This window comes from Liolophura sinensis, chromosome 3 (assembly GCF_032854445.1).
Source record: "Liolophura sinensis isolate JHLJ2023 chromosome 3, CUHK_Ljap_v2, whole genome shotgun sequence".
Taxonomy (NCBI): domain Eukaryota; kingdom Metazoa; phylum Mollusca; class Polyplacophora; order Chitonida; family Chitonidae; genus Liolophura; species Liolophura sinensis.
In genome coordinates, this window is record NC_088297.1 from 4,374,515 (window position 1) to 4,401,980 (window position 27,466).

Here is a 27,466-nt window from a genome sequence, read left to right on the forward strand (position 1 = left end):
TAAGTGAAGTACTCGAGTGGTGAGAAACACTCGTGCAATGAAACAAATGGAATTAGTGTATGTAATGCGAAATCCTGCTTCTTAATGTGAAGTCTTTCTCCAAATGATTCTAAACCGATTCATCAAACAACCCACAAATCTCACCAAAGTGACAAATGGTGTTACAGCTGAATGAGCGAGATAAAATTATCCCCCCGACTAAGATCAAATTGTATTACATTGAAAACGCTGGAGGAATTACAGCATGTCAGTTAAACATGGGGGTTCAAGTTTTGCTGTTACATCATCATGTCCATTCATCATTTTGATGTCCCATTGACCTATGTGGTTGCTGTGAGTTCAAGTTCAGCTCATGCTGGCTTCCTCTGGGAAGGTCTCTCAGCAACCTGCGGATGGTCGTGGGTTTCCTCCAACCATAATGCTGTCCGTCGTCCCATGAGGGAAATATTCTTGAGTACGGCATTAAACACCAATCAAATAATTTATTTGATTGGTGTTTTACGCCGTACTCAGGAATATTTCACTCATACGATGGCAACCAGCATTATGGTGGGTGGAAACCAGGCAGAGCCCGGAGGAAACCCACGACCATCTGCAGGTTCCTGGCAGACCTTCGCACATTCGACTGGAGAGGAAGCCAGCACGAGCTGGACTTGAACCCACAGCTGCCGCATTGGTGAGAGGCTCGTGGGTCATTATGCTGCGCCAGCGTGCTAACCAACTGAACCAAGGCGGCCCCCCAATCAAATAAATCAATCACTGATGTCCCACTGTGTCCATAGGGTAAACCACTGCATTTTAACACAGGCGGGATATAAACTATAACTTTTACTGACTTGCCTTGCAAATCCTACAAAATAAATAATAAATAAATGCACGTTCCACAAAATATGTCCTCAGTCAGGAATAATATTTATTATTGTATATACCTCGTGGATTAAATTGCACTGATTTACCCCAACCACTGTGCCCCAAAGGATGTCATTTTACTCTGGCCGCTGTCATAAGTGAAATATTCTTGAGTAAATAAATGAATTTTCTCCATATCCCTGTATTGGCCCCCAAGAAATAAGTAGCCAGGCAGAAAAACATGAAGACTTCAATAAAAATGGAAGATATTTTAATGCAAATCACTGTACATCAAATTACTAAAGAAATCATGGTGATAATGGGAGTGATATTGAAATGAGTTCCTCTCAATGTGAAGAGGCACTTGGTGAGGTGGGATGCAAGAGTTATTGCCCTTGATCCATTTTTTGTCTCTCGAGAGTGATCTCCCCTTATGTTGCGCTTGTAAGTACCTTCACATGGCTCACCAAGTACCTGTTCACATTCGTAGGTTTTGTATCTGGGGATTATAATCTACACACATGTATTCTCATAATGACTAAATACAATACACTTTCCTAAGACTTCACAATATAATTACAGAAGTAAATTGACCTTTGAGTCATTAAAAGAAGAGGTTACATCCCCTATCAGGCAGCATACAGCTTGTTTGGGACCCACGTAACACAGGTGGCACGAACAGAAAACAAAACAGTGTCTCTTGAATGATGCAAAAACATATGGTAACCAAAAAGTCACAGATTTAAATAACAATTGTTTGAGGTGAACATTATTACTGTGTACATTCTAAAATAAAAGTCGTTTTTTTTTCTTTTTCAATCTTCCTCTTTCTATGAAAAAACATTTTTTCACTCCACAAGAATTTGTTAAAATGTCTCCAAAGATAGTGGAGAACCACCTGTTCAGCTTTTACTATTTCAATCAGCAAAACTAGCATACAACAACGCATCCAAAGAACTAAATATAATTTATACTGATGATAAACATTGCATTGGGTTGTGAGCTATCATTTTCTGTGAAGAACTGCTTATCGTCTTAGCCAAGACTTAGCATCAGTAACATTCTAAAGCTACAATAAAATTTGGCAGGAGTCTGATGGTATTTTTCTCAATATTCTTACAATGGCATCTAGTACCCCCCACCCCGCTTCCCAATCATGAGCCTTCAGGCGACAGATTCTGACAAGCTTACGAATCATAAAGACCCGATATTGATGGATAAAGCCCTTGTCATATCTCACTGATGTTCCTGTGCGTATGGACCCTAAAACTGGAGTCTGCTACATCCAGGTATTCTTGTCACTAGACCCAAGTCTGTTCGGGTTACTTGACCGAAGTCCTATAGACCCTAAAGCTTTGGGGTCAACTAGAACCCCATTTCTGGTGTCACTAGGCCCCAGTTTGCCACAAGAACTACTTGGCGACCCAAATTCTTTAAACCTTAAATGTTTGAAACACTGTTGCTGATCACAGTGAAACTGAAACCCTACCCGACTCATCACTGCTTTTTCTTTTTCTGTTATACAGTCTGCATAGTGCTACAATATACATAGATATAGTTTAACATAATTAAAGAAATTACATCTGTCACAAGCACAGAGGGCGAGAAAAAAAAGAGACTGCTACGACTTCAAGAATATTTATTCTGTACCCTTTTTCATGGATGGAAAAAAACAAACTTCGGCTTCTTAGCTTCAACATTAAAAAAGTAACATGTACATGTAATAATTTGATTATCAAACTGATCGGTGTATTGAATGAAAGTTGAAAACACTGATCAACGACATCATACTTGAATCAAAACTTTTCAAGAAAACAGACTTAACAGGTTCTATTTAACTAAGAACTTCTGAAGAAATGAGAATCCGGATTAAAAACTTTCTCATCCATCATCACAAAACAGAAAAGAAAATATAAAAGGAAAAAGCTCAGTGTTGGACACTGGACAGACATATTCAGGGTAACATGGTGGTCAACTTTGGGGCCAAAATGCCCAGGAGTTCACAAGCTATATACATCACAAAAAATCCGGACTCTCCCCGGTTACAGCCTAGCTGCTTACTCCCCCGTTTGTAAACAAGTGCAACTTGTTTTTAAGTTCAGTCCTTCATTATAGTTACAAATTCTTACTTACTGGACAGTGTCAAAGAACAGAAAGTTCCTGTTTATAGGCGGACAGTATTACTTCATTATCTTTTTACACGCCAAAATTCTCCTGACATATTTTTATGGAACAATCGGAGGGCTTCAAGCAAAAGAAATGTCCTCTGTCGTCCAATCTCGAATCCCAAAATACAACTTAACTTGCACAAAATGTAAAAAAAATATTGGCAGCAAATTCAGTCGAAGAGTCACCTAAAATGCTTCAAAACATGGCCGTCCAATTACAAAAAAATTCAATTAAACCAAATTCATGTAAAGAAAATAAGAAGAAAAAAAAAAGGCTAATTCATTTTTTTAACAAACAAATAGAATGCTCAGTTATTCCACTAGCGTACAAGTTATGGCGTTAGTTTAAATTCCACCAGAGGTTGCAAAGAACACCAATTAAAAAGACGCTAAATGATAGATTGGCGGGCCAAATTCATGAAGCCAACTGCAATTCCTCAAAACGTCTGAAGTCATTCTGAGAAGAAGTTATAGTTTTCCAGCATAGCAAAGAAAGAGTAAAATTTTGAAAATCTCATAAAAACTTTGTTGTATTTGGAAGGTAAAAAGTAGCTAAAGCATAATAAATTTAAAACTGACACAAAATCAAGCTTCCAAGATATGAACATATCATAAAAAAATTGGAGTGTCAAACTGGACGAGGAAACTAAAAGCACTCTTAGGCATCAGGTTCTGTTTTTATGAACAAACCAAGATTTCTGCTGAAACTTACTCCGTCTGAGGCATGACATCAACATGAGGTAATGAAGAAATAGTGTCTTGTCTTTGAATGAGTTATCTCCCCTCTCCACCCACCCACCCACCCAAACCCCAGCAAGTCATTACGTTTACGTTTGTGATCATCAACAAATAAAAACAAAAAATACATACGTGTAACACTGTTACACCCCCACCCCTCTCAACCAACCCCAACTGCATTAGCCCTGCCCTAGGAAAGGTCACTCCCCAGGAATTAGACATGACAACCACACCCAACAACTAAAATATTAGAATGGAAAGTCATTTAACCTGCACAACAATTTTCACAAGACCTACTCAATCGATGGTTTTCTTGTAATGGACGTACAAACATACAGTTAATAACCTTCGATCAGATCACCTTACATGTAGTTGTGGTTGACATGTTCCCTTGGGCATCAGCCTTTACACCTTGTTAACCCTTTCCCTTAAGAACTACCCCTCCCCTCCCCCACCCCACAGTCCCCAACCCACTCCATTCCCTTCCCTAAGGGATGCACACACCCTTATCCCCACCCACCCACCTCTTAAAACACCTGTACTGCAAACAAGACAAGTTCACATATGGTTGATGTTGTTTTGAGAACTTTCATACAAGTGTAGTATAGTTCTCTTATATAAAGTCTGTTTGCAGCAGAAATCCTCATATTTGCATTCGTGCACAGTCTTTTGTTTCTGCACCTCCTTTCATTCATTCCTTCACGACAAGAACATTTCAGACACGAGGCCAATTGCATTAGGCCTTCAATGTCTGTTTGCGACCCTATGCGTAATACTCGCGGTCAGGTGCCTTTTGGTATGCGTATGCTCCGCGTGCTTTTGTGGGTTCATCTAGTGCATAGCTTCCCTCGTCCTTCTTCCTCATGCGGTAAACAATAAACATTACCAGTAAAATGGCACACAGAAGTCCAACCACTGCCCCTCCAATGATACCTGTAAACAATAAACATTACCAGTCAAATGGCACACAGAAGTCCAACCACTGCCCCTCCAATGATACCTGTAAACAATGAACATTACCAGTAAAATGGCACACAGGAGTCCAACCACTGCCACTTCAATGATACCTGTAAACAATGAACATTACCAGTCAAATGGTACACAGAAGTCCAACCACTGCCACTTCAATGATACCTGTAAACAACGAACATTACCAGTAAAATGGCACACAGAAGTCCAACCACTGCCCCTCCAATGATACCTGTAAACAATGAACATTACCAGTCAAATGGTACACAGAAGTCCAACCACTGACCCTCCAATGATACCTGTAAACAACGAGCATTACCAGAAAAATGCAGCCCAACTATCTGTGAATCACACACATGCACATTTACATGTATTCACCATTCTTTTATAGCAGTTTGTGGTTCCACAAATAATTTAATGTCTACTCTCCAAAACTTGAACGCATTCTCAAACCACCCATCAATTACTGATGAACTTTCAGATAGCGGTGGAAGACAAACCGTGTGAGCACGTTTGTCTGCTTGTGGTCACCAACGTCCCACAAACAATAGCAGGTGAGTGTCTAGGAATTCACTATCCAAGGCCAGATTTGAACCCTCATCTCTCGTGCCAGCTATTGTGTGTCTTGAATGAAGCTGTTCTGTCACATCCAGCTTCCCATGTACATGCATGTGTTAGATTTGAATCAATTTGATTTGATTGGAGTTTTACACCATACTGATATATATTTCACTTGATATATGACGGCGGCCAGCATTATGGTGGGAACCAACCCGGCAGAGCCTGGAGGAAACCCACGACCATCCGCAGGCTGCTGGTAGGAGTATGTATTAGATCTATACCTGACAATCTACTAGTGACAGAAGGGTAATTCGACTGCCCAAGTTCCAGACAACTGATGGAATTATTGTCTACCATGCTGACAGTGGTTCTGTCCAATATTGCCTTACTGTCATTCGTCAGTCAGAAAACCAAAAACTTGAGTTTTAAAAATCCATCATGGAGAGGCAGTAGTAGGATTTGAACCTCTGACACTTACCTGCCAGTATTCCAGGCTGTCCCATTATGGTAACTGGCTTGTTAGCCTGATTTCCTTTACTCTCTGCTTCTTTTCCAACTTCATTTGTTTCTTCTTCTTTTTTCTCATATGAATCGTCATCATCATCTGGAGACAAAAGAGAAAAAAGTGGCAAAACTGAGAAATAGAGGATGTGAGTTATATCAAAAGACGTACTCTATTTGCCTTAAACAATTTGCCTGCAAAAATGCTTTTCTAGGGACAAATAAAATGTATGTATGTATGTATGTATGAATGTTTCTTGTATAAAAGAATTTAGAATTCCAACACTTTTTCACCCTTACCACACAACCCTACTGGAGAGGGTAATTTGGATGATAATCCTCATAGCTGCTTTTAGATTATTTTGTGTATAGTATGTACTGGCCAATGTTCTAAATCACACAAAAAAGAATTACCTCCCTTGAGGTCACTCTCCAATACAAATGGAACATTTAACAGAGCATGATCAGGTGGTCAGGTGGAACTCTTGAAAATGGCTGAATGATAATAATGGCAAGACAACAACACCTTAAACGCAAAGGTGCGCTTGCTCACACCCACCCAGCTTATGGGCCTGTAAAAAGCAAGCAAAGATTTTGTCTCGAACAGAACACAATTGCCAGAGGAAATTATCAAACTGTCGCTAGTACTTACCTGGTATTTTTCTACCGACTTCATTACCTGGCTCGGTGGCTTTTGTTTCAGGGGTTCCAAACTGCAAGATAAAGTCTCCCTGGTTACTTCACTTAAAAAATAAAACTCAACAAAATTCAAAAAAAAAAAAAAAAAGCCCCCAATCCTAGGTATAACATAACCATAAAGCTGGATACTTGTTAAAAACAAACTTGGATTTCTTTTTGATCTCATGTTCTAACTTTTAGCATTACTTACTAAAGATTTACATCAGTGACTTATTATTCTGGTTGTTGTTTAGCTCTGTGGAGTTTTAGGTCAAGTGACAATGGTTAGGCTTATGTGCAAATGAAAGACGTGTGCCCAGAGTAAACCACTGCCACTGGCCAGGTTCTCTGCAGCTGGACTTGAACCTGTGATCTCACTGGTCAGATGCTGATCAACAGGTAAAAGGAGAGCTGCTTACGTTATACGTTACAATGGTTAAGGAAGCAATCTTTTTCTCTTACGTTTGGCTTGACTGTCTTTGTCACAGTGAAATCTGGAACGATCGCTGGTCCATCAGTAACTGCTGAAATTAAAACAAAAAACATTTTTATGCTCACATGTACATAACACACAATGACGGAAAATAAATAATGTATCTGGGTTGTAGGTCCCACTTCAGGCCAATGTCAAACAAACAGAAACAAAATTTCCACAAGCTTTAGAGTGAAGCAGGTTAGTTTAGTCTTGCATCGGGTTGTCACAGAGATATTTCAAAACAAAAATTCACGTCTTTTCCTGACTGTAATTCTTCAATCTTTCCGCATGTCTGCAAGGTGTTTATTCAAGCACGCTTCTACGGCATTATTCTGTGTACACTGGTAAAATTATACTTTTAGTGAAATTGAAATTGGCCAATCCAACCAATGTAGTTTTATTTCAAAATCAAATTAAAAGTGTGCATAAAGTCCACTGAAAGTTGCTCTTTCATACGCCAAAAGGTTGAGGCACTAGGGTAAATCTGACATCTCATTACCACAGAAAATGACAAAATCTGAAGAAATTTCGTAGTTCAGATGTTCCACCATCAGGCTGGATTAATTAAGACAAGAAATTAAAGAAATCATCCAATGACTGCTCATGTAAAGAACATGAGCCAAAATACTAATGTTAGCACATACCGGTGCACATTAAGAACTTCTGAGATGAGAAAATTTATCGCTATTTTAGAACTTTTTCCACAATTTTCCACAGGCAGGGCTTTTCTTATGTGAATTCATGACCGAGAACTGGCCTTATAACTATTCAGTATCTCTTTTACACTAGCACTGAGCATGCTCAGTGTTTAATGTAATTGAGGAATAGCCCTATTCATACTAGAGGAGGCTGACAAGTACTTAAAGACCACTCGTAAGACATGGTGATGTTTCTCATTCAATCACTCAGACTGTAGTGGTGGTACCCAACATAACAAGCCTACAGGAGGACTCACAGTATCTTTTCAGTCTCAACTGCGTCACTGAGAATGCGTTATGACACCCCACCCACTGAGGAAAAGCAGCAATATTATCAATTTTAAAATCTTCAGCTGAGCCAACACTGGATTGAACTCATGTCTCTTGGATTACAAGCATACACTGTAACCTCATTACGTACTGTCACCTCACCAAGCCCCACAGACTGCTGTATGTGACACTGACAAAAGACTTACGGTCACAGTTGGGTTTGTTCGGGTGTACGGTGCGCGTCCCTGACATTTCTCGGCCGTGGAGGTCAGCGCACCAACACTCATTATCCCGACACTGAACTTTCTCAAACTCCCCAGTGTCTGTGCATCGTGGGGAGAAGGCCCCCAGAAGGTGTTCCCATTCACTTTTCACACGCAGGTACACGCACGGCGTCAAGTTTGATCCTGAAAAACACAAGTATCAACTAACTATAACCAGGTTATACATTAAATCTATTTACATTAGGTCTCCGGCCGTAAGTGAGAAGGTCTGCCTGCAACCTGCGGATTCCCCCAAGCTGTGCCTGGTTTCCACCCACCATAATGCTGGCCGCCGTCGTATAAGTGAAATATTCTTGAGTACGGCGTAAAACACCTATCAAATAAATAAATAAATTTACATTAGAATGTTGTTGCATGCCATATTCAAACTTCTTTCCTTACACCATGGTTGGCAGTATTCCGGATGGAAGAGACTCAAGTGCCTGTGGAAAAACCATGTACCTTTGTCATGCAAGTGACAAACATTCCCATGCGTGACCTATGAACTTGCATGTCTTATGGGTAGAAGACACGTCATCTTGAATGAGCATTGAATGTGCAAATGGCTACACAGTTGGCTCCTGTCAAAATACAATGTGGCCGCAGGACATTGTCACTGACCTGCTGCTTATTTCCGGGCTTGTCTCTGCCACGTGGCCATACCCTGCTACCGGCGGACACACACACATTCCAACAGTATTCAGAAACTACTGAACTTTCGATTTATGACGCTGAATCAGAATTCTGACTTACCACCTTCACAGTCTGGCCGGTGTATATTTACATCCCCTTCTTTTTCTGTGCCCTGTATAATTTTGCCCTCTGGGTTGACACACCAGCACTCGATATTTCCTCGGCATTGCGTCTTTTCGAACTCGCCTGTTCTAGTGCAACGTGGGACATAGCTGTCTTTGAAGCGTGAACTGGAGACTCTGAGCTGCTGGCAGGGGGTGAGGGGCATCTGGGTTGAGGGTAGCTGGGTGGTGCGCCTGGGCGTGGGGCGATTAGTCACAGGCACCTCGGAACCTGCACATACGTACAAATCAATGGGTGAATTTTTCATTCCCTTGTTTACTTGTTGTTCAACACTGTTTCAACAAGAATTCTGACATAGTTTTAAGGTTGCAAGAAAACATATGCCTGGAGAAAACCATCAACCTTTGGCCAGACAAACTTTCCCATAAGTGAAATTCAGATATGCACTGTCTTTGACTGTTAGACTTCTCAAACAAACACAAGAATGTGACCAACTGTATGTCACTAAGGCCCCACAGAAAGTGAGAGCAGGTAAACCTTGAAGTTTCCTGTCTGGAGTCAGGTTTGAACCCACACCTGATCATATTGGGACCAACAGGTTTTTGCCATTTAACACACACGGATGGCTAGACTGCATTACTCTAAGTGGAATATATCTACAGATCTATGAATGCAATAACCTAATGGATCTCGAAACAAACTATTTCAAGTTATTGGTGAACTAGTGGTGTTTTTCACTGATACACGCTGGGTCACTACAGGCCACCATGAAATCTCATGTCTAAAACTATTTTATTCGGTTGGCAAAAATTCTAAAACAATAATTCAAACTATTTTCCTGAACACTGGTCTTTCATCTGATATATGCATCATTTTGGTGTTTTGTTTGCCTTTAATGCTGTTTTCAGGGATATTTCATGATGCTAATTTATGCTAATTAGGAAATGGAAGAAACTGAGCAAAACAACAGCAAACACTATTTCCATAATTCCATAAAACTGTCCTTCACGAAAAATCTTGATTCAACTGATGTACTCAAGAGAAGATTAGGCAAATGTTTTCCATCACAACTGTATAAATTCATATATTTCTTTGATTGGTCTTTTACGCCGTATTCAAGAATATTTCACTTATACAGCATTACGGCAGGTAAAATTGATCAATTGATCAAATCAGGATCATGACAGATATGCAGAACAAGGGAGATCATCTGTGTGATAAGGGGAGAGAACTCTCACCATCGCCAGACCCAGGGAGGAATACGGCTGCACCAGACCCATATCCATCCTCATCATCTCTCTCTGTGTCATCGTCTGGACCACTACCTTCTGTGTGCTCGGCATCCATCAGGTATCCATCCTACACAACAACAACAACGATGGTGATAAGCACGCAGTCTGACCAGATGCTTCATAGGTCAATATAAAAAGATTTTTTTTTTTTTTTTTTGATTGGTGTTTTACGCCATACTCAAGAGTATTTCACTTATACGATGGCGGCCAGCATTATGGTGGGTGGAAACCGGGCACAGCCCGCAGGTTGCTGGCAGACCTTCCCACTTACGGACGGAGAGAAAGCCAGCATGAGCTCGACTTGAACTCACAGCGACAATATAAAAAGACATGAGACAGACATTACTGGAAATCCTTCATAAAATCTAGCTATTTATTCATTTACTTAATGGTTTTTTACACCATACTCAAGATTATTTGATGGTGGCCAGCATTAAATTTGTGGACACTGAGCAGAACCAGGTGGAAACCCACCACCATCCTTAGAACATCCAATACTTTTTTGTTGCTTTTAGCAACTTTTCAGCTAAATTTTCCAAAAAAATTATTTGAAGAATTCCTCCAAAATGCGGTAATTTCTCATGCCTGTGATACATTTTCATTGCTAAATGTGTGCACACGAGTATAGTCCTATAGACCCAATTGCTTGCTTAGCCAGTAGACAGTAACAGCCAAGGACAATCATGTCAACCATGGAAGTGAACACGAAATCAGAATTTTACCGAGCTGCGAAGCTCTGGGTGAAGCTCTGTATCAAACTCATGAAAAGGCCATTAAAGTGCCACTCTGGTCAGAATACAAATTGCATAGAAATATTACAATGATATGAAAGAAATCCTACAGGGTAAGCCTAACACTATCTTTCAATAGGACTTTGTTGAATAACATTATTTAACCCATATAACTGAAGATTCCTTGAAAAACAAAACGTTCGACTGTGTCCGTAAAATTTTCCTGATGTGACGTGATAATATTCCCTGTATGACGTTGAATCAGGCAGATGCGACACTGAGTAAAGCATTTATGCTGGGATAACATCAAGAGCACTTGAAAGGGCAGCGTCATTTGTGGATATATGTCAGTGATTGATGACGTCATGTGTTCGTGGGTGACGTCACACCAGGCAAAGTGGAAGGAACAGAAATATTTTGTTTCCATATACTCTGACAAAACGTACACTATCGGCTTTAATTCACAGCAATATTTTCACAATTTAGGAAAGCAATTCAGACTATCCCAGTCATTATCAATTTACCTTGTTTTTAAGAAACAGATGTTCTGACACCAACGGAGTTCTCTCACTGAATACATGCAATTGTACGTGTAACTAAAATGATTAACATATCCTTCTGAACGGGGTGCAATTGGAAAAAGGCTTGAATCCTCATGTATATACAAATACAAGGATGCTTACATACTATAAACTTTTCACCTTGTCAACCACCAAAGCACTTTTTAAAGTGGAATTTATGCATACTATTATTAAAAAAATTATGCTATAAACAATGTTGTTCGAGTTACTTGAGATGCAAGCTTCCTAAAACTTTGCGAATTATTTCTCTACACCCCTCAGTTCTCTCTGAATGCTTCAAAATACTGGTCGCAGCAGCAGTTGAAAAAGCTGAACCATTAGGATGCATCAACAACTGCATTTAATTACATTCAGATATCTACAAGGTATATAGTTTATAAACTGTCCTCTTCTATGTTCCATGTTAGTACTGTTTTCCACCTAACAATACACCCCATAAAGTCCATCTTCCCAGGCAAAAAATAAAGGTCAAAAAATATTACTTCTGGTGTTGAAACTTTATTTTCTCCACTCGGATATCATCCTATTCCCCCCCCCCCCCCCCAAAAAAAAAAAAAAACTAAATGAACCCTCAGAATCCGGCAAAATGTGTAACTTACTGAGCATGCTCCCACACAAAAAATTGAAAGCCAAATACAGGTGTACATGTACTGTACATCACACACCTATTATCAGGATATAACAGAATTGCATTTACAGCTGCACATCCACGTGCGTACAGGTACTTAATGCTTGTCAGTATTATCAGCCTGTAGCAAGAGTAATTAATTATGACAGAAGACAGAAATGTCAGTGTTTATTTATCTAAAAACATTTGAGGTCTTATACAAGAGTGTGGGCGTGTGGGCGTGAGGGTGTATGTGGGTGGATGTAAATCTAACATATTCATCTGATCGCTGAATAATGCCATCCTCGAGGATATGACACAACCTGGATTTCTGTCTACACAGTGTTGTGGTCTCTGTCAAATGAGCTATTTCGTAGGAATCGAATGAGAAAAATGAGATATGAAGTTTTTGGTAATGACTCTGAGCTGAACTGCCATCTGAAAATAGACTTCCACTTTAACATTGTCCAGATTAAGATCATGATGTGTAACATGATGTGTAACAAACTTGTGTAACATGATGTGTAACAAAAATGTGTAACATGATGTGTAACAAACTTGTGACAAACGTGTAAATATGAGTACCCTTATTCCTCAATTCTTCAATTTTGCACATTTTAAAGTTTATTTTGCCAATAAAACTACATCGGCTGAATTTCAGGACTTCACAAGAAACTATAATTTTTTCCAGTCCACACAGAATAATGCCTTCAGAATATGCCAGAATAAACACCTTGCAAACATGTAAAAAAAGTTGAAGAATTACATACAGTATGTACCTTATAGTACATGGACCAAAAAATGCAAAGACGCGATAAGGTTTTCAGCTCACCACATTTGGGTGCCAAGACCAGTTAACTCAGGGCTCTCAATGAATGAGAAGTAAATAAATAACTGACCACAGCGCAATCCTTTAACTCTATGTACAGGTATCAGGACAAACTACCTTATTTGACATACACATGTACACTGCTAGCATGTGATTGAAACAGATCACCATCAGAACCTGTGCATCCTATCAGAGTTGTCATCCTATCAAAGTCAATTCTTCACAAAGTCAATTCCTCACCTACATGTACATGTATAATCCGGGGGAAAAACAAAACCCGCTTTTTCAAAATTTAATTGTGGCTACACCATTTTTAATTTAACTGTAGCTATCGAACTGACTCACACTGCCATAACTTTCTCTGCTCTCTCACAATATCTAGCCTTCATATAAATCTTCAACCTATTAAACCACTAAAGCACTTTATTCAGTAGAAGCTATGCACACTATTATTGTGAACCCCCCCCCCCCCCAAAAAAAAATGATTTGTTTGTGTCACTAAAGATGAAAGCATTATAAAACTGGGCGGATTATTTCTCTACACCACATAGTTCTCTCAGAATGTTTCAAAATAATGGATGCGGTCGTAGCTGAAAAAGTTGAAGATTTACGGTATATGTAATTTATTATAGCACTATACGCTAAAGCTTATCATGTCTCTGCAGGCAGGTTAAAATATACACGTAAGTATGGCTGTGTACGGCCAGGTATTATTCCTTATCGTTGATAAGAAGCCTTAGCTAACAAATCTGGCTGATTAGGAAGCTGACAGGCTGTCAGTAAAATGTCAAAACAGCATTACATCAAAGAGCCAGCAGATTCATAAAGGCCAGGTGTACAGTGAACCTGTAATCCAGGTGTAAAGCTACCAGGCTTGGATGCTGGATATTACAGGCGACTACCATACAACTATAAACTTTTAATCACAAGGTAAATATAAACTTTAAGAGATGAAATCCAATTTTGCCTATGTACATGACAAAACTCAACTGAGAACTGGGACCACAACGACATTTTGTGACTTAAGTCAAAATTTAAAACCTTGTCACAATGCTTAGTTTTCGGTACTGAAATTTTGACACATTTGTCTTAAGATGACATTAATAAGGTGGTCAAATTTTTAATTAAATGATCAAAATTAAGTTCTAAAATCATATTTCAAATTTTTGACTTGAAGTTCGAACTGGCTTTATGGAATCAAATCCTGAGGCTGATTGTCCACCCTTATCGGTCAGGGTACTCTCGTCAGGGGAATGGATACACAAAAGTTTCTATACATGTACAATGTACAAGGATAAGCATTTAATACCTGGATTGGTTGGATTTATGATTGTTGCCACTTGGACAAAAACGACAAATATACATCCACAGGTACTGTACACCTACAGCACTACAATGCACACTACCAAATCTAAGCCAGCAACTAAACAGCCGAGAAAGGTTTTCTATGTATTTGTAGTCTGAATTATATACATATATGCCCTGCCCTTTTAATCTGTCCAATCTGCCTTGTCTCGGCTCCCTTCCTTTACGATCTTAAAAATGTCAATGTGAAGTCAATAAACCTTAACGACATAGTCATGCTTACTGAACGCACACAAAAGCCTCAATGCAAGGCTTGATCATTGGCAAGCTTGCATAAATCCCTCAACTTATTGTTATGATGCCAAGGGCCGTGTGAAAGATCACTAATTATATGTATCACGTACATGTAATTGTCGTTGTACACTGTATGCTGCTGTGCACGAGTAAATGGCATCATGTATATAGCACTACCTTTGTGTATGGAAGAGCAGGCTGACATTAGGGACAATGCAACCCTGTATATAGCACTACCTTTGTGTATGGAAGAGCAGGCTGACATTAGGGACAATGCAACCCTGTATATAGCACTACGTGTGTGTATGGAAGAGCAGGCTGACATTAGGGACAATGCAACCCAGTATATAGCACTACCTGTGTGTATGGAAGAGCAGGCTGACATTAGGCACAATGCAACCCTGTATATAGCACTACGTGTGTGTATGGAAGAGCAGGCTGACATTAGGGACAATGCAACCCTGTATATAGCACTACCTGTGTGTATGGAAGAGCAGGCTGACATTAGGGACAATGCAACCCTGTATATAGCACTACCTGTGTGTATGGAAGAGCAGGCTGACATTAGGGACAATGCAACCCTGTATATAGCACTACCTTTGTGTATGGAAGAGCAGGCTGACATTAGGCACAATGCAACCCTGTATATAGCACTATGTGTGTGTATGGAAGAGCAGGCTGACATTAGGGACAATGCAACCCTGTATATAGCACTACGTGTGTGTATGGAAGAGCAGGCTGACATTAGGGACAATGCAACCCTGTATATAGCACTACGTGTGTGTATGGAAGAGCAGGCTGACATTAGGCACAATGCAACCCTGTATATAGCACTACCTGTGTGTATGGAAGAGCAGGCAGACATTAGGCACAATGCAACCCTGTATATAGCACTACCTGTGTGTATGGAAGAGCAGGCAGACCATTGCATGAAGGGGATAGTGCAATGACTGGTTGACCCGTATCAGTATAATGGCTTGGTCGGGGGCATCTTACTTGCCTTCGGTAATGCATCTCAGTGAAGCAACACTAGATAAAAGAGTGGTAGAAATATGTCCTGCAACGGTGAGGCACAATATGTGCGCTCTAAGGATTCCTTCGTCGTCATATGAGTGAAAAATTGTTAAGTACGACGTTAAACCCCAAGCACTCACTCAAACCATACCATCTACATCTAGCTTATTATGACTGCTGTAATACATGTTATCATAACTGCAACTAATCACTGGTTGAGAGTGGAGATACCTGTACAAGTAGGGGATCTGAGATTAAACCTGATGTACTGCCAACACCTAAATGCTGTTGCCAAATCAACCACACTCAAAAACACGGACCAACCCTGACCGCAGTTACCAAACCAACCACACTCAAAAACACAGACCAACACATGAATGCAGTTGCCCAACCAACCACACTCCAAAAACACAGACCAACACATGAATGCAGTTGCCCAACCAACCACACTCCAAAACACTGACCAACACATGAATGCAGTTTCCAAACCAACCACACTCAAAAACACTGACCAACCTTGAGTGCAGTTGCCAAACCTGATGGCACTCACCACACTTGAAGTACATGTAACATGTCGAAGACACCAGACATGACACCACACCAAGTCAAGTTATACTGACACCAGGCCAACCAGTGCTGTTCCCTTGGACTAACCTCTCAGTGCTGAGCGCCAGACGAGGCAGAAACAAGCAGCGTCTTCAGTAACTAAATGTGAAAAGAACTTCAGCATTTGTTATACATGCTTCTAGATCCAATGGCGCATGTACATCCCACATTAAATATGCACCTGTCTCACAATCCCCTTCCATCTGCACCTATCTAAATCCTCTTTTTTGTGACAATTGTAAAGTAAATTTTTATTGCTAACAAATACTATTATACATACATATGTGTACCCCACCACCCCCCACACCCCAATCCTTTCACCCCAAACCATATATTTTAAGGTGGAGTTATCTGATTTGTCTGATTTGTGTTTGTTTAGGGGTAATCAACAATACAACTACATGTCACGCATGAGCCTGGTTACAGTTACATGTGCGTGTTAGGGTGGAACATGCCCAACAGAGTCTAGAGCAAATCCTTACACCGCCAGAAAAATAGACAGCACCTGTCAGGCGTGAAAATCTATACACATCAGACCTGGTTTGACAAGGGAGAGTTGTTTTAGGCACAACCCCTTAAACCACTTAGCCAGTGAAGACACAGAACAAACATATTACCTCAGCATGACACCTTGAAGCCTTTATTTTAAGACAACCTTCACAGACCATATTGTGTGCCTAGTCTGCAAGGACCGCAGATGGCATCATGCCACTTAGCTGAATGAGTTATTGTGGAAACCCCATCTATAAGCCTCTAGTCTTTACCAACCCAGAAGATAGGTGGCTATAATTTCAACTGTCAGTGAAGCATTGTTAGCAGAAAATACACCCAGAAGATAGGTGGCTGTAATTTCAACTGTCAGTCAAGCATTGTTAGCAGAAAATACACACATACAGTTGATGACATACACGTAAAGGTCTGAGCAGGCTGAAAAATTGAACACAAGGGAAATTTACCTTGATGTAAGGTTACTTTAATAGTCTACTGACGGCCATATAATAGTTTGCAAGGCAAAATCAGTCCAGAACTCATTTGACAGCTGGAGCCGCATCTTCTATGTTTCATACAGGATTACTTCTGGGAGGATAGGTGTAGATAAATTACAACACATACATGAATAAAGCTGTGCCTCAACAATGACTATGCTCATGTGAGCAGGGACAATATGTTAACAACCGTAGTTACCTCCCCTGATGTACATGTACATGTATGCTAGTCCAGCAAAAGAAAAGCAGAGTGAAAATCTTTACAGACACCAGTGTTTCCAATGTAACGACATCTGGATTTATTTACAAATTACAACATGGGCAGGTCTGTCAGCAACCTGCAGATGGCTGTGGATTTCCTACCACTACAACGCTGGCCTCCATCATGTAAGTGAAATATTGATGAGTATGGTTTAAAACACTTATTTATTCCTTTAAAAATAAATAAATAAATAAATCAATAAATAAATAAACAAAAATTACATGTCGAAATCTCACCGATAAGTGAAACTTTGAATGTTGTATTGATTGATCGAATGATTCAAAGTTGTTTGATGCATGTCACACTCAACAATTTTTCACACCTCTAAAAAAGCAGTCAGTTTTAGCGACATACCCTGGGGAAATCCTTGACTTGATGCTGACAGACATTCCCAAATATGATGTACATGTACACACACGATATTAAGGCGGAAAGACAAGAGCTCTTCAATGAGCGTTAATTTATTTATTTATCTGTTAAGTATCTGTTAAGTGTTTTACACCGCTCTCAAGAATATTTCACTTATATTACAGCGGCCAGCATTATGCAATGAACGTTAGACAGCACAGATAGGCATAGTTGTAAACAAGGCACCAGGTGTATAATTAGCTGCAACACGTAACGATGTACATGTACCCTGACAGCCAATAAAATACCCTGTCTTCAGCCTTAAAATAAACCCTGATATTATTGCTTTTTGAAGATCACCATTTCTTGTCTTGCAATCACAATTAAAACGAAAGCTTCTAAACTGACTCAAGGGATTAAGGCAAGACAAAAGCAAAAAAAAATAACCAGTAATTAGCCGTTTCTTTCCAGCGTCCATATTTGTGTGAATTTCTACGACAGATGATGTACAGGTACAAGGACTACTGAAATTCAGGATACAATGTACGTGTATATGTATGTGTTTTGAAAAAAAAAATGTTTTAGCAGTAAGATTGTATTCAGCTTTATGTAGAAGTATGATATGATGAATGATTGATTGACTGAGTGGTGTTTTATTGTGCCGTACTCGAGAATATTTCACTTATACGACGGCGGCCAACATTATGGAGGGTGGAAACCCACGACCATTCACAGGGTGCTGGCAGGCCTTCCCACTTACGGCCGGAGAGGAAGCCAGCATGAGCTGGACTTGAACTCACAGCGACCGCATTGGGGAGAGACTCCTAGGCCATTACGCTGTGCTAGTGCGGTAACCAACTGAGCCATATTTTAGTTTAAGCAGATAAACACCAGGTGAAACCATTAAGAAATGGGGTAGTACATATGTGTATGGTAAACAAGCGGAAATAAAAGTGGATTTCGAGCTTATGGGGTCATCGATGTTGATGGTATCGTCATCATGATGATGATGCTTGTGAGGTCCACATACAAGTACAGTAAACTAGGGTAAGTAAAGTGAATGTTGAACTTAATGGGTCATCGATGTCGATGGTATCGTCATCATAATGATGATGCTTGTGAGGTCCACATACAAGTACAGTAAACTAGGGTAGGTAAAGTGAATGTTGAACTTACCGGGTCATCGATGTCGATGGTATCGTCATCATAATGATGATGCTTGTGAGGTCCACATACAAGTACAGTAAACTAGGGTAAGTAAATTGGATGCTGAACTTACAGGGTCATCGATGTCGATGGTATCGTCATCATAATGATGATGCTTGTGAGGTCCACATACAAGTACAGTAAACTAGGGTAAGTAAAGTGGATGCTGAACTTACAGGGTCATCGATGTCGATGGTATCGTCATCATAATGATGATGCTTGTGAGGTCCACATACAAGTACAGTAAACTAGGGTAAGTAAAGTGGATGCTGAACTTACAGGGTCATCGATGTCGATGGTTCGTCATCATAATGATGATGCTTGTGAGGTCCACATACAAGTACAGTAAACTAGGGTAGGTAAAGTGAATGTTGAACTTACAGGGTCATCGATGTCGATGGTATCGTCATCATAATGATGATGCTTGTGAGGTCCACATACAAGTACAGTAAACTAGGGTAAGTAAAGTGGATGCTGAACTTACAGGGTCATCGATGTCGATGGTTCGTCATCATAATGATGATGCTTGTGAGGTCCACATACAAGTACAGTAAACTAGGGTAGGTAAAGTGGATGTTGAACTTACCGGGTCATCGATGTCGATGGTATCGTCATCATGATGATGATGCTTGTGAGCTTTATTCCTCTCCTGCAAAAACAAAAACAGACAGGTCAAATTAGAGCCACATGGGCAAAATCCACAATCTGAGACAGCCAGAAAAAAAACAGAAATGGAAGAGGGAAAAAATGGTGCAGGGCATGTGAAGACATCTGTGGCTGGGTGAAACAGCAGTGATAGGAATCTAAACCCTGCCCTGCTGACTGATTCCCCCCCCCCCCCCCCAGGGATTCCATCTACCCCACCCACTCACCACCTCCAGCCCTTCTACTTTATGGTCTAATTACTATCACTCAGACCCCTGGTCAAATTTCTCCACCCATTCACCAAGGAAGAGGACTCCTCCCAATGGTACACACAATGTACCTACTTCCGACACACCACATGTAGAAACGGGAGCACTTCTTTACTTTTTCTTTTTGATTATTTATTCATGGTTTCCATTTTCAGCACTGCACCACATCTTGTATGTACACTGATTGAACAAGTTTTCTCACATTACAAAATGTACACATTGAAGACATGGATAGGAAGTTAACAGCTGGTAATTCTTCTGGTAACACAACTGGTCAGATTGCAAACCCCGTGACTTATTGGAAATACACGTATTAAACTGCCCACCCTTCCCGAAAAAAAAAAAAAAAATCTACACTTCACTAAATTGAGATTATTAAGTGCCGTATGGTAAGGTCATGACTCCGTGCAAAAAATTCATGAAGTTTTGGTAAACATGGTCTCTGTGTTTTATTATTTATTTATAATGTAACTTTGTGATCAAAATGAAGCAAATATTAATTCACCAAGTTAGGATCAATCTAGGTGTATTCTGAACTTAGCAAACTCTAGTATACAAATGTATGTAGTGAATTTACACAGCCATCAACATATATATATACAGTGTAATTTTCAGCTCTGAGTATACATGTACTGTAAGTGTACCTCCCACTGTGATGTGAACGGTACAGAAATAATTTTCCATGTGCAACAATGTGCCTGTAATTACAGGAATATTGAGACAAATCTCCAAACACTGGTGCACCACATGTACACTGTACCCTTGTATACTGTGGTCTATGCTAACCTAGTACATATTTACCATGGCACACATTCTGGCTATCTAGGGCAGGCTGTGTGACAGGCCACTGGGGAATAATCAGCTAACTCCTGTCCACACATGTGACTCTAGACCCAGTGTACATGTGTGAGTGAGTGTTTAGGGTTTAACATCATACTTGTACATGCAGGAGTGAGTGAGTGAGTGAGTGAGTGAGTGAGCGAACAAGTGTTTAGGGTTTAACATCATACTTGTACATGCAGGATTGAGTGAGTGAGTGCTTAGGGTTTAACATCATACTTGCACATGCAGGATTGAGTGAGTGACTGAGTGAGTGAGTGAGTGCTTAGGGTTTAACATCATACTTGTACATGCAGGAGTGAGTGAGTGAGTGCTTAGGGTTTAACATCATACTTGCACATGCAGGAGTGAGTGAGTGACTGAGTGAGTGAGTGAGTGCTTAGGGTTTAACATCATACTTGTACATGCAGGAGTGAGTGAGTGAGCGAGTGCTTAGGGTTTAACATCATACTTGTACATGCAGGAGTGAGTGAGTGAGCGAGTGCTTAGGGTTTAACATCATACTTGTACATGCAGGAGTGAGTGAGTGAGCGAGTGCTTAGGGTTTAACATCATACTTGCACATGCAGGAGTGAGTGAGTGAGTGAGTGAGTGAGTGAGTGTTTAGGGTTTAACATCATACTTGTACATGCAGGAGTGAGTGAGTGAGTGAGTGCTTAGGGTTTAACATCATACATTTAGATGCAGGAAAACAGATTTGCAGAATCTCTAAAGAGAGTGTCATTTCAGACTAAAAATGTCATTTCTGACTTGCAAACCTGTACACGTATATACATATGTATGTGTAAGTCCAAATTTAAAACCTCATTGGAGTGTTTCATTTTTTGAAACTGGAACTTACAACTTCACACATCTGTCTAAAGGTGCCATTCATAATTAAGGGGGTTAAAATTCAAATTTCTGAAGCCCCAAAATATAAACTCTAATATTTTATTTCCATCGTCTTGATGCATTCACCGAAGCACACCTTACATGAATAATTGATTGACTGGTGCTTCAACCTATTATCTGTCATATACACTGTGCGCGTATATGCTGGTAGTCTGGTTTAGAGGTGAAAGAAACTGGATTGTCTTAGCAGTTACAGCTCACTCTTTAACAGTCACATGACCATGAAGACTTTAAACTTCCAACCAATCAGAAGACTTTAAACTTCCAACCAATCAGTTCTTGGCTCTTTCACACAAATCCTGCTGCTCTCCACTAGGCAAGCTCAAAAACAACTCTGTGAGAAGCAAAGAAAGCATTTACCCCACCCAAGTTCTGGGATCTGCAGACTGAAGGGTGTTTATGGTCTACATGTATCAGATGACTTTGTATGGGAAGGTCTCAGTCATAAATCAGATAGAGTATGTACAGCAATAACAGGCCTGTCAAACATTTCAAACCAAGAGGAATGGCCATGTGTTTGCTCGGACAGTTTTAAGTTGTGTACATGCATATCAAGGTTACTTGGATTTAGGTGTGTTTGAGCTTAGCCAAGTGTCTTAATACCCACCCACATAAAAATGAAGGAGTTAGTAAAATAATACTGATGCACGTGTTGACATACTTTCTTTTTATTATGATAAACATGTGTACACTTTTCTATTTTATACACAGTTTGACCTTTGCATCATTCGGATTTATTGTTGTTTACTTAAGACCTTTGCATTGTGAAAAAAAAAAGAAAAAAAAAGAAAGAAAGAAGAAAAGAGTAAATGATGACATGGAGCTATACAATGTTTACAATGACAACTTACGAAATATCTGATTTCCTATTTTTCTACTAATTGTACACTGGGTATTTACTGATCTGATTGGTGTTTTATGCCGTACTCAAGAACATTTCACTTATATGACGGCGGCCAGCATTATGGTGGGTGAAAATGGGACAGGCCCCGGGACTAAATCCACATCTATCTGCAGGTTGCTTGCAAACCTTCCCACAAACCTACGGCCAGAGAGGAAGCACAGTGAATAAGGCACTAACAAGAATACTACTGCTGACAGCATGACCAATCACGTACATTTTTAGGGACATCAGCAGATTTTGTATCACCTCTTCAGAGATAGACATAATCCTAAGCCAGTTGCTACAACAAAGTTTTGGTTGTAAAGTTAGTATAACTTCTAGTACATGTATACATTGACTGGATACATTCTCAGCAAGGGTATCAAATGCCTCTTGCCTTTAGGGTGATTAAGAACTATTAGCAGCCATTGAGTGAGGGAGGGAGGTAGGCTTAATGTGAGAGGGCTTTAGGAAATCCCTTTGATCTCTGCCAGAGGCAATCCAAGAACAGCAGGGACCATATGTAATATACAGGCACCTCAAATCAAGTTTTTAAATTGAATGCTTTGAAATCCCAGTATTCCTTCCGTAAAGAAGCATGTAGTTCTTGTGAGGAACGTTCAATACTCAATCAATAGTATTCCATGCGCCTTTTGTCTTTCTTTTAGCTCATGTACAAGTTCTGGTCTTTGAACTTGAGAGACGGCCCCTGACTTGGTCAGCATAAGCTCCCCAGCTGGGAAGCAGAATCCTGTAGTTAATGGCTGACCAATCCTTAACCCTAGCCTCCTTGTGTGGGACCATTTAACAATAATCCACCTCATCCCCAGGGTAATCAGGTTTACTTGTGGTAACATATCCCTCATCACAGCAACCACTTAATAATGAGAGCCTGAGGAGGGGATCTGACCAAACAGACACATGGACAGACACAACACATACAGTATGTACTTCACATGCGTCCACGCCTGGGTATCCCAAGAAAGAGACAATTTTGACAACATGAGGTTAAGAAATTAGGAAAAATCTGCATGATTTGGTGATTTAGGACTGTATTTTGGCATATAATACAGGGATGAACAGTTCCATGGTATGAAGTTCAGTTTGAACAATCATGGAACAATCATGGAACAATCAGGTTGACGAATGAGCACGTATGTAACAGGTGGATTTCTTTTTGTCTTTGAAAGGGTAGATTAGAAGGTTTTCTCTTGCAGTTTCACCCAATTTCTACAAACAGCATACTTTGATCGAGTAATTAAGATCAAAGTTCACACTAACTTTGCACATTGTATGTCAGAATTAGACTGTCAATGCTTCCCAGCTAAATGTTCACAATAATTGTATATTGGATGTCAATGTTACACAATAATATAAAGCTGGATGTACATTTATACACACAGCTGTAACACTGTATACATCTAGTCCTGCTCTGCTATTATTAGACACCTGTACTCATTTCTCTGGGAAAAGTTAGCCTAGCTGATAACCTGCAGTATTATTGTGGAAAACAAATTAGAGGATGGGTAAAGCCACAGAGAGGAAGGGGGCAGGGCAGCTTGAGGAGAGGAAGGGGTGGGGGAGGAGAAGGAGGGTAGGGGGAAGCCAGGATGGGGTTCAGAGGTATGAGTTGAGAGGTTAAAGGGAGCAATACCAGTAAACAGTAAATAGCGCAAGGGATTGGCAATGATCCAGTAAGAGTACTATCTTCCTAGAAAGCATACAGATAGAATCTATAAAAGAGAAATAGGTATCAGGACTCTGACACTATCTACAGAGTTCAACTCTACATCATCTGCTAATATAGGATCAAAAAAATGCTAACAATTCTGACCCATAAACAAAGGGTGTACATTGAAGATATACCTGTACACTACAAGCACAAGTGTACATGTGTATGTGATAATGACAGGATATGGGTAAAAACATATTGTAAAACATCTCCTGCACCGCAAGACCTTTTGGTGTGTGAATGTAAATATTTATGTCACATTCCGATCAGAAATCTATGCACCCAAGAACTGGCAATGAGTGTAAAAACAGGCTGTAGCCTGGTCCATGTCCTCCAGCAGTGCCGACCACAGATCTGCTCATCAAAATTCACCGACATGTATGCCAGAAGCTACGATCAATCATGGAACTGTATTTCCTAACATAAGCTGGTCTCAGCCCCCAAAAGACACAGATATTCCTTTACTTAGCTGTATGTACATGTACACTACATCTATCTGATTGGCATTTAGAACCACTACAGAATTATCCACTTAAACAGCAGCCAGGGTCATACAGGTAAGGGTGGGAGATATTGAAGTGCCGAGAGTAAACTACCACATTATGTCAACCGCAAAAAATATGATCCATTAATTTTAACAGAAAGTCTGAGAGTTGTTAGAATGTATTCTGTTATCATAACACAATACTGTGTTATACTCAACAGAATATCTTGTTAATCTAATAGAATCTTTACGCCGAAGCGACAGAATATACATGTACAGTTAACAGTACAATAACAGAACAATAACAGAATACATTCTAGCAGCACTCACACCACATATTAATTTTTCTGATCGCAGGTACATATTCCTCTTGTTCTCAAACCTCCTGATTCAAAACTGGATCCATGCCAGAGTACAAGCCGAGAAATCATTTTTTAGTTGGTGCAAAAATTTGGCAAATCCTCCAGCTATTCATGTTACATGTATTTGAAAAGTTACACTGTGATTTATAAGGCAGCTTTGTAGTGTACCACACAGCTGTTCCCTATCAAAACACTATTTGGTGAAGGGCATTGTCCTGCTGCTTATTTCTTGACATCCAACTGGATTTGAACATCCAGACTCAGAGGGGAAACCCATCTAAGTTTTAAATCATCAAGGTAGGGAGGGCTGTGATCGGATTTTGTTTAAATGTACCTATTATTCAAACAAAGCTGCTGACATAAATTCAAAGGGTCAAACAGAACAAAGTTTGCAGCGAAGACCAAATACACAAATGCTGCTTGCTATCTTCAAATGTGAAATGGTTATCTTTGGCTAGTGAAACAAACAACAGAGTTCCTGATAATAACCATACTGAAGGACACAGTATAACCCTTTCTTTCACTTCAGTGAATGATTAAAGTTCAACACCACTGATTCCCTTGGGAATACATGGTCCTTGGCAAGGTATTTAGGCATGTACATCATAATCAGATCTATTATGCCAATTAACCTCAATATAAACCAATCCTTCATCTACAGTGTATTTATTTATTTGAAGAAGTTTTCGCTTATATTTATTTATTTATTGGTGTTTGATTGGTGTTTTACGTCGTACTCACGAATCTTTCACTTATACAATGGCAGCCAGCATTATGGTGGGAGGAAACCGGGCATAGCCCCGGGGAAACCCACAACCGTCAGCAGGTTGCTGAAAGACCTTCCCACATATGGTCACAGTGGAAGCTAGCATGAGCTGGACTTGAACCCACAGCGACTGCATTAGTCGGGGGGGGGGCTCCTGGATTGTGTCAGGCTGGTGCTAACCTCAGCCACACATGTACAGTGTACATGTATATTGAAGCAGTCACAATCTTGAGTACATCCGGTTCTCTTCTCCCTTGTGGGTAGGCCAACCTAGGTTGAGAGCTACACAAACATGTGTATAGATATGCTTGTAAACAGGGGCCATATACAGTATCTCACCTAAAGTTGAACCTTTTTCAAGAGACACATTTTCTTTGATTCTGACGGATTAATTCATCTTATACGCCCACATAGAAGAATTTTACTTACTTAGTTTCTTATCACAGAAACATAAGTTTTAGCGCTGAAAGTATTATTTTTCCATGCCGAACTTTTGTCTCAGATAATCTACAGCATAATTCCTTAAACCTCCTTGTTAAACATGCCAATATCATTTCCCCAGACTGTATTCGAACTACATTTCATTGAAAATGAGAAAGAATATCATCCAAATTCCCAATCAAAAATCTGAAGTTGGATATGGTGTTCCCCTGCAGGCTGCTTGCGTGTGTACATGTACATTCATGAAATGATTTCAAAAAAAAAAAAAAACCCACAATAGGCAACACCATTCCTATCAGGAATGAAAAATTTTAGTACACATGACAGTTTCAAATAGCTAGAACATACATGTATGACCTGTATTTGTTTACTACATGGACAAATTGGGGCACCTGCCTCTCACATGACTTTTTAGATGTATTCAATAGAGAAGCACATATTTAGGGTAAGGCCGGCTCCACTCATACAAACATTCAGGGTCAGCCTTTGTCCCCACCCCTGACAGGCCCTGTCAACAGACCAACACAAGTGAAATAGCCTCCCTGGCAGCCTGGGTAATCATGTAGTCTCAGCACCTCATGGTTATAGTGAAGTACAACTGTATATCTAATGGAACTTCGCCATTACTTATGGTAAATGGCCAAAAAATATTGCCCCAAAATAGATCATTTTAGAGGCCAATAAATGTCATAAAATATTGCATGTACTTTTGGTTTTGAAACAAAAAAGTTCAGGATCCAAAATGATGAAATTGTCATACTTTTGTGTTATGTACGTTTACAAAAGTGTTGAAACGGACAGGTTTGCTTAGCAAGGGCGCCCAAACCATTCAACTAAATGTACAGGTAGATCAACAAATGAATACACATGGAATTTCTGACAATGAAATATTACTTTGAGACCAACTAGACACCCTTAACTGTGAGTTCGAGTCTCATTACAGCGAGTATTTTTACTGGTCTCTGAACTGTTACCTCAGTCCAGGAAATTCGCGGTATATTTTGCTGATCTGATGGTAATCTTTCACTACATGTATATGGAACCCTCTAATGCTTATTCCAAATAACAGGGAAGGGAGAGTTGTGCATTGTCAAAATAACATCTCACTTGGTAGATTTTGTACAATGGAAAAACTATACCTGCCTCTACCCTTCCGATTTTGCCAA

At 39.9% G+C, this 27,466-nt stretch overlaps 1 protein-coding gene across 7 annotated transcripts in view; it reads right to left on the reverse strand.

Moving 5' to 3' along the window:
- Window positions 1-4,274: 4,274 nt before the first annotated feature.
- The window catches only part of LOC135463702 (thyroglobulin-like), a 65,597-nt gene continuing 42,405 nt past the window's right edge, over window positions 4,275-27,466 (reverse strand). Inside the window, exons 3-10 of one of the 7 annotated variants that reach the window (XM_064741096.1) lie at window positions 19,574-19,636; window positions 10,165-10,285; window positions 8,924-9,196; window positions 8,114-8,314; window positions 6,927-6,988; window positions 6,439-6,499; window positions 5,764-5,889; window positions 4,275-4,688 (exon numbers count right to left, since the gene is read on the reverse strand). In XM_064741096.1, the coding sequence (XP_064597166.1) occupies window positions 4,519-4,688; window positions 5,764-5,889; window positions 6,439-6,499; window positions 6,927-6,988; window positions 8,114-8,314; window positions 8,924-9,196; window positions 10,165-10,285; window positions 19,574-19,636 (1,077 nt within the window). In that variant the 3' untranslated portion in view covers window positions 4,275-4,518. Of the gene's footprint in view, window positions 4,689-4,800; window positions 4,957-5,763; window positions 5,890-6,438; window positions 6,500-6,926; window positions 6,989-8,113; window positions 8,315-8,923; window positions 9,197-10,164; window positions 10,287-18,752; window positions 18,759-18,855; window positions 18,881-18,957; window positions 18,984-19,060; window positions 19,105-19,573; window positions 19,637-27,466 lie in introns of those variants that run through there. The other 6 variants (XM_064741097.1, XM_064741099.1, XM_064741101.1 and 3 more) reach the window with 6 other exon arrangements.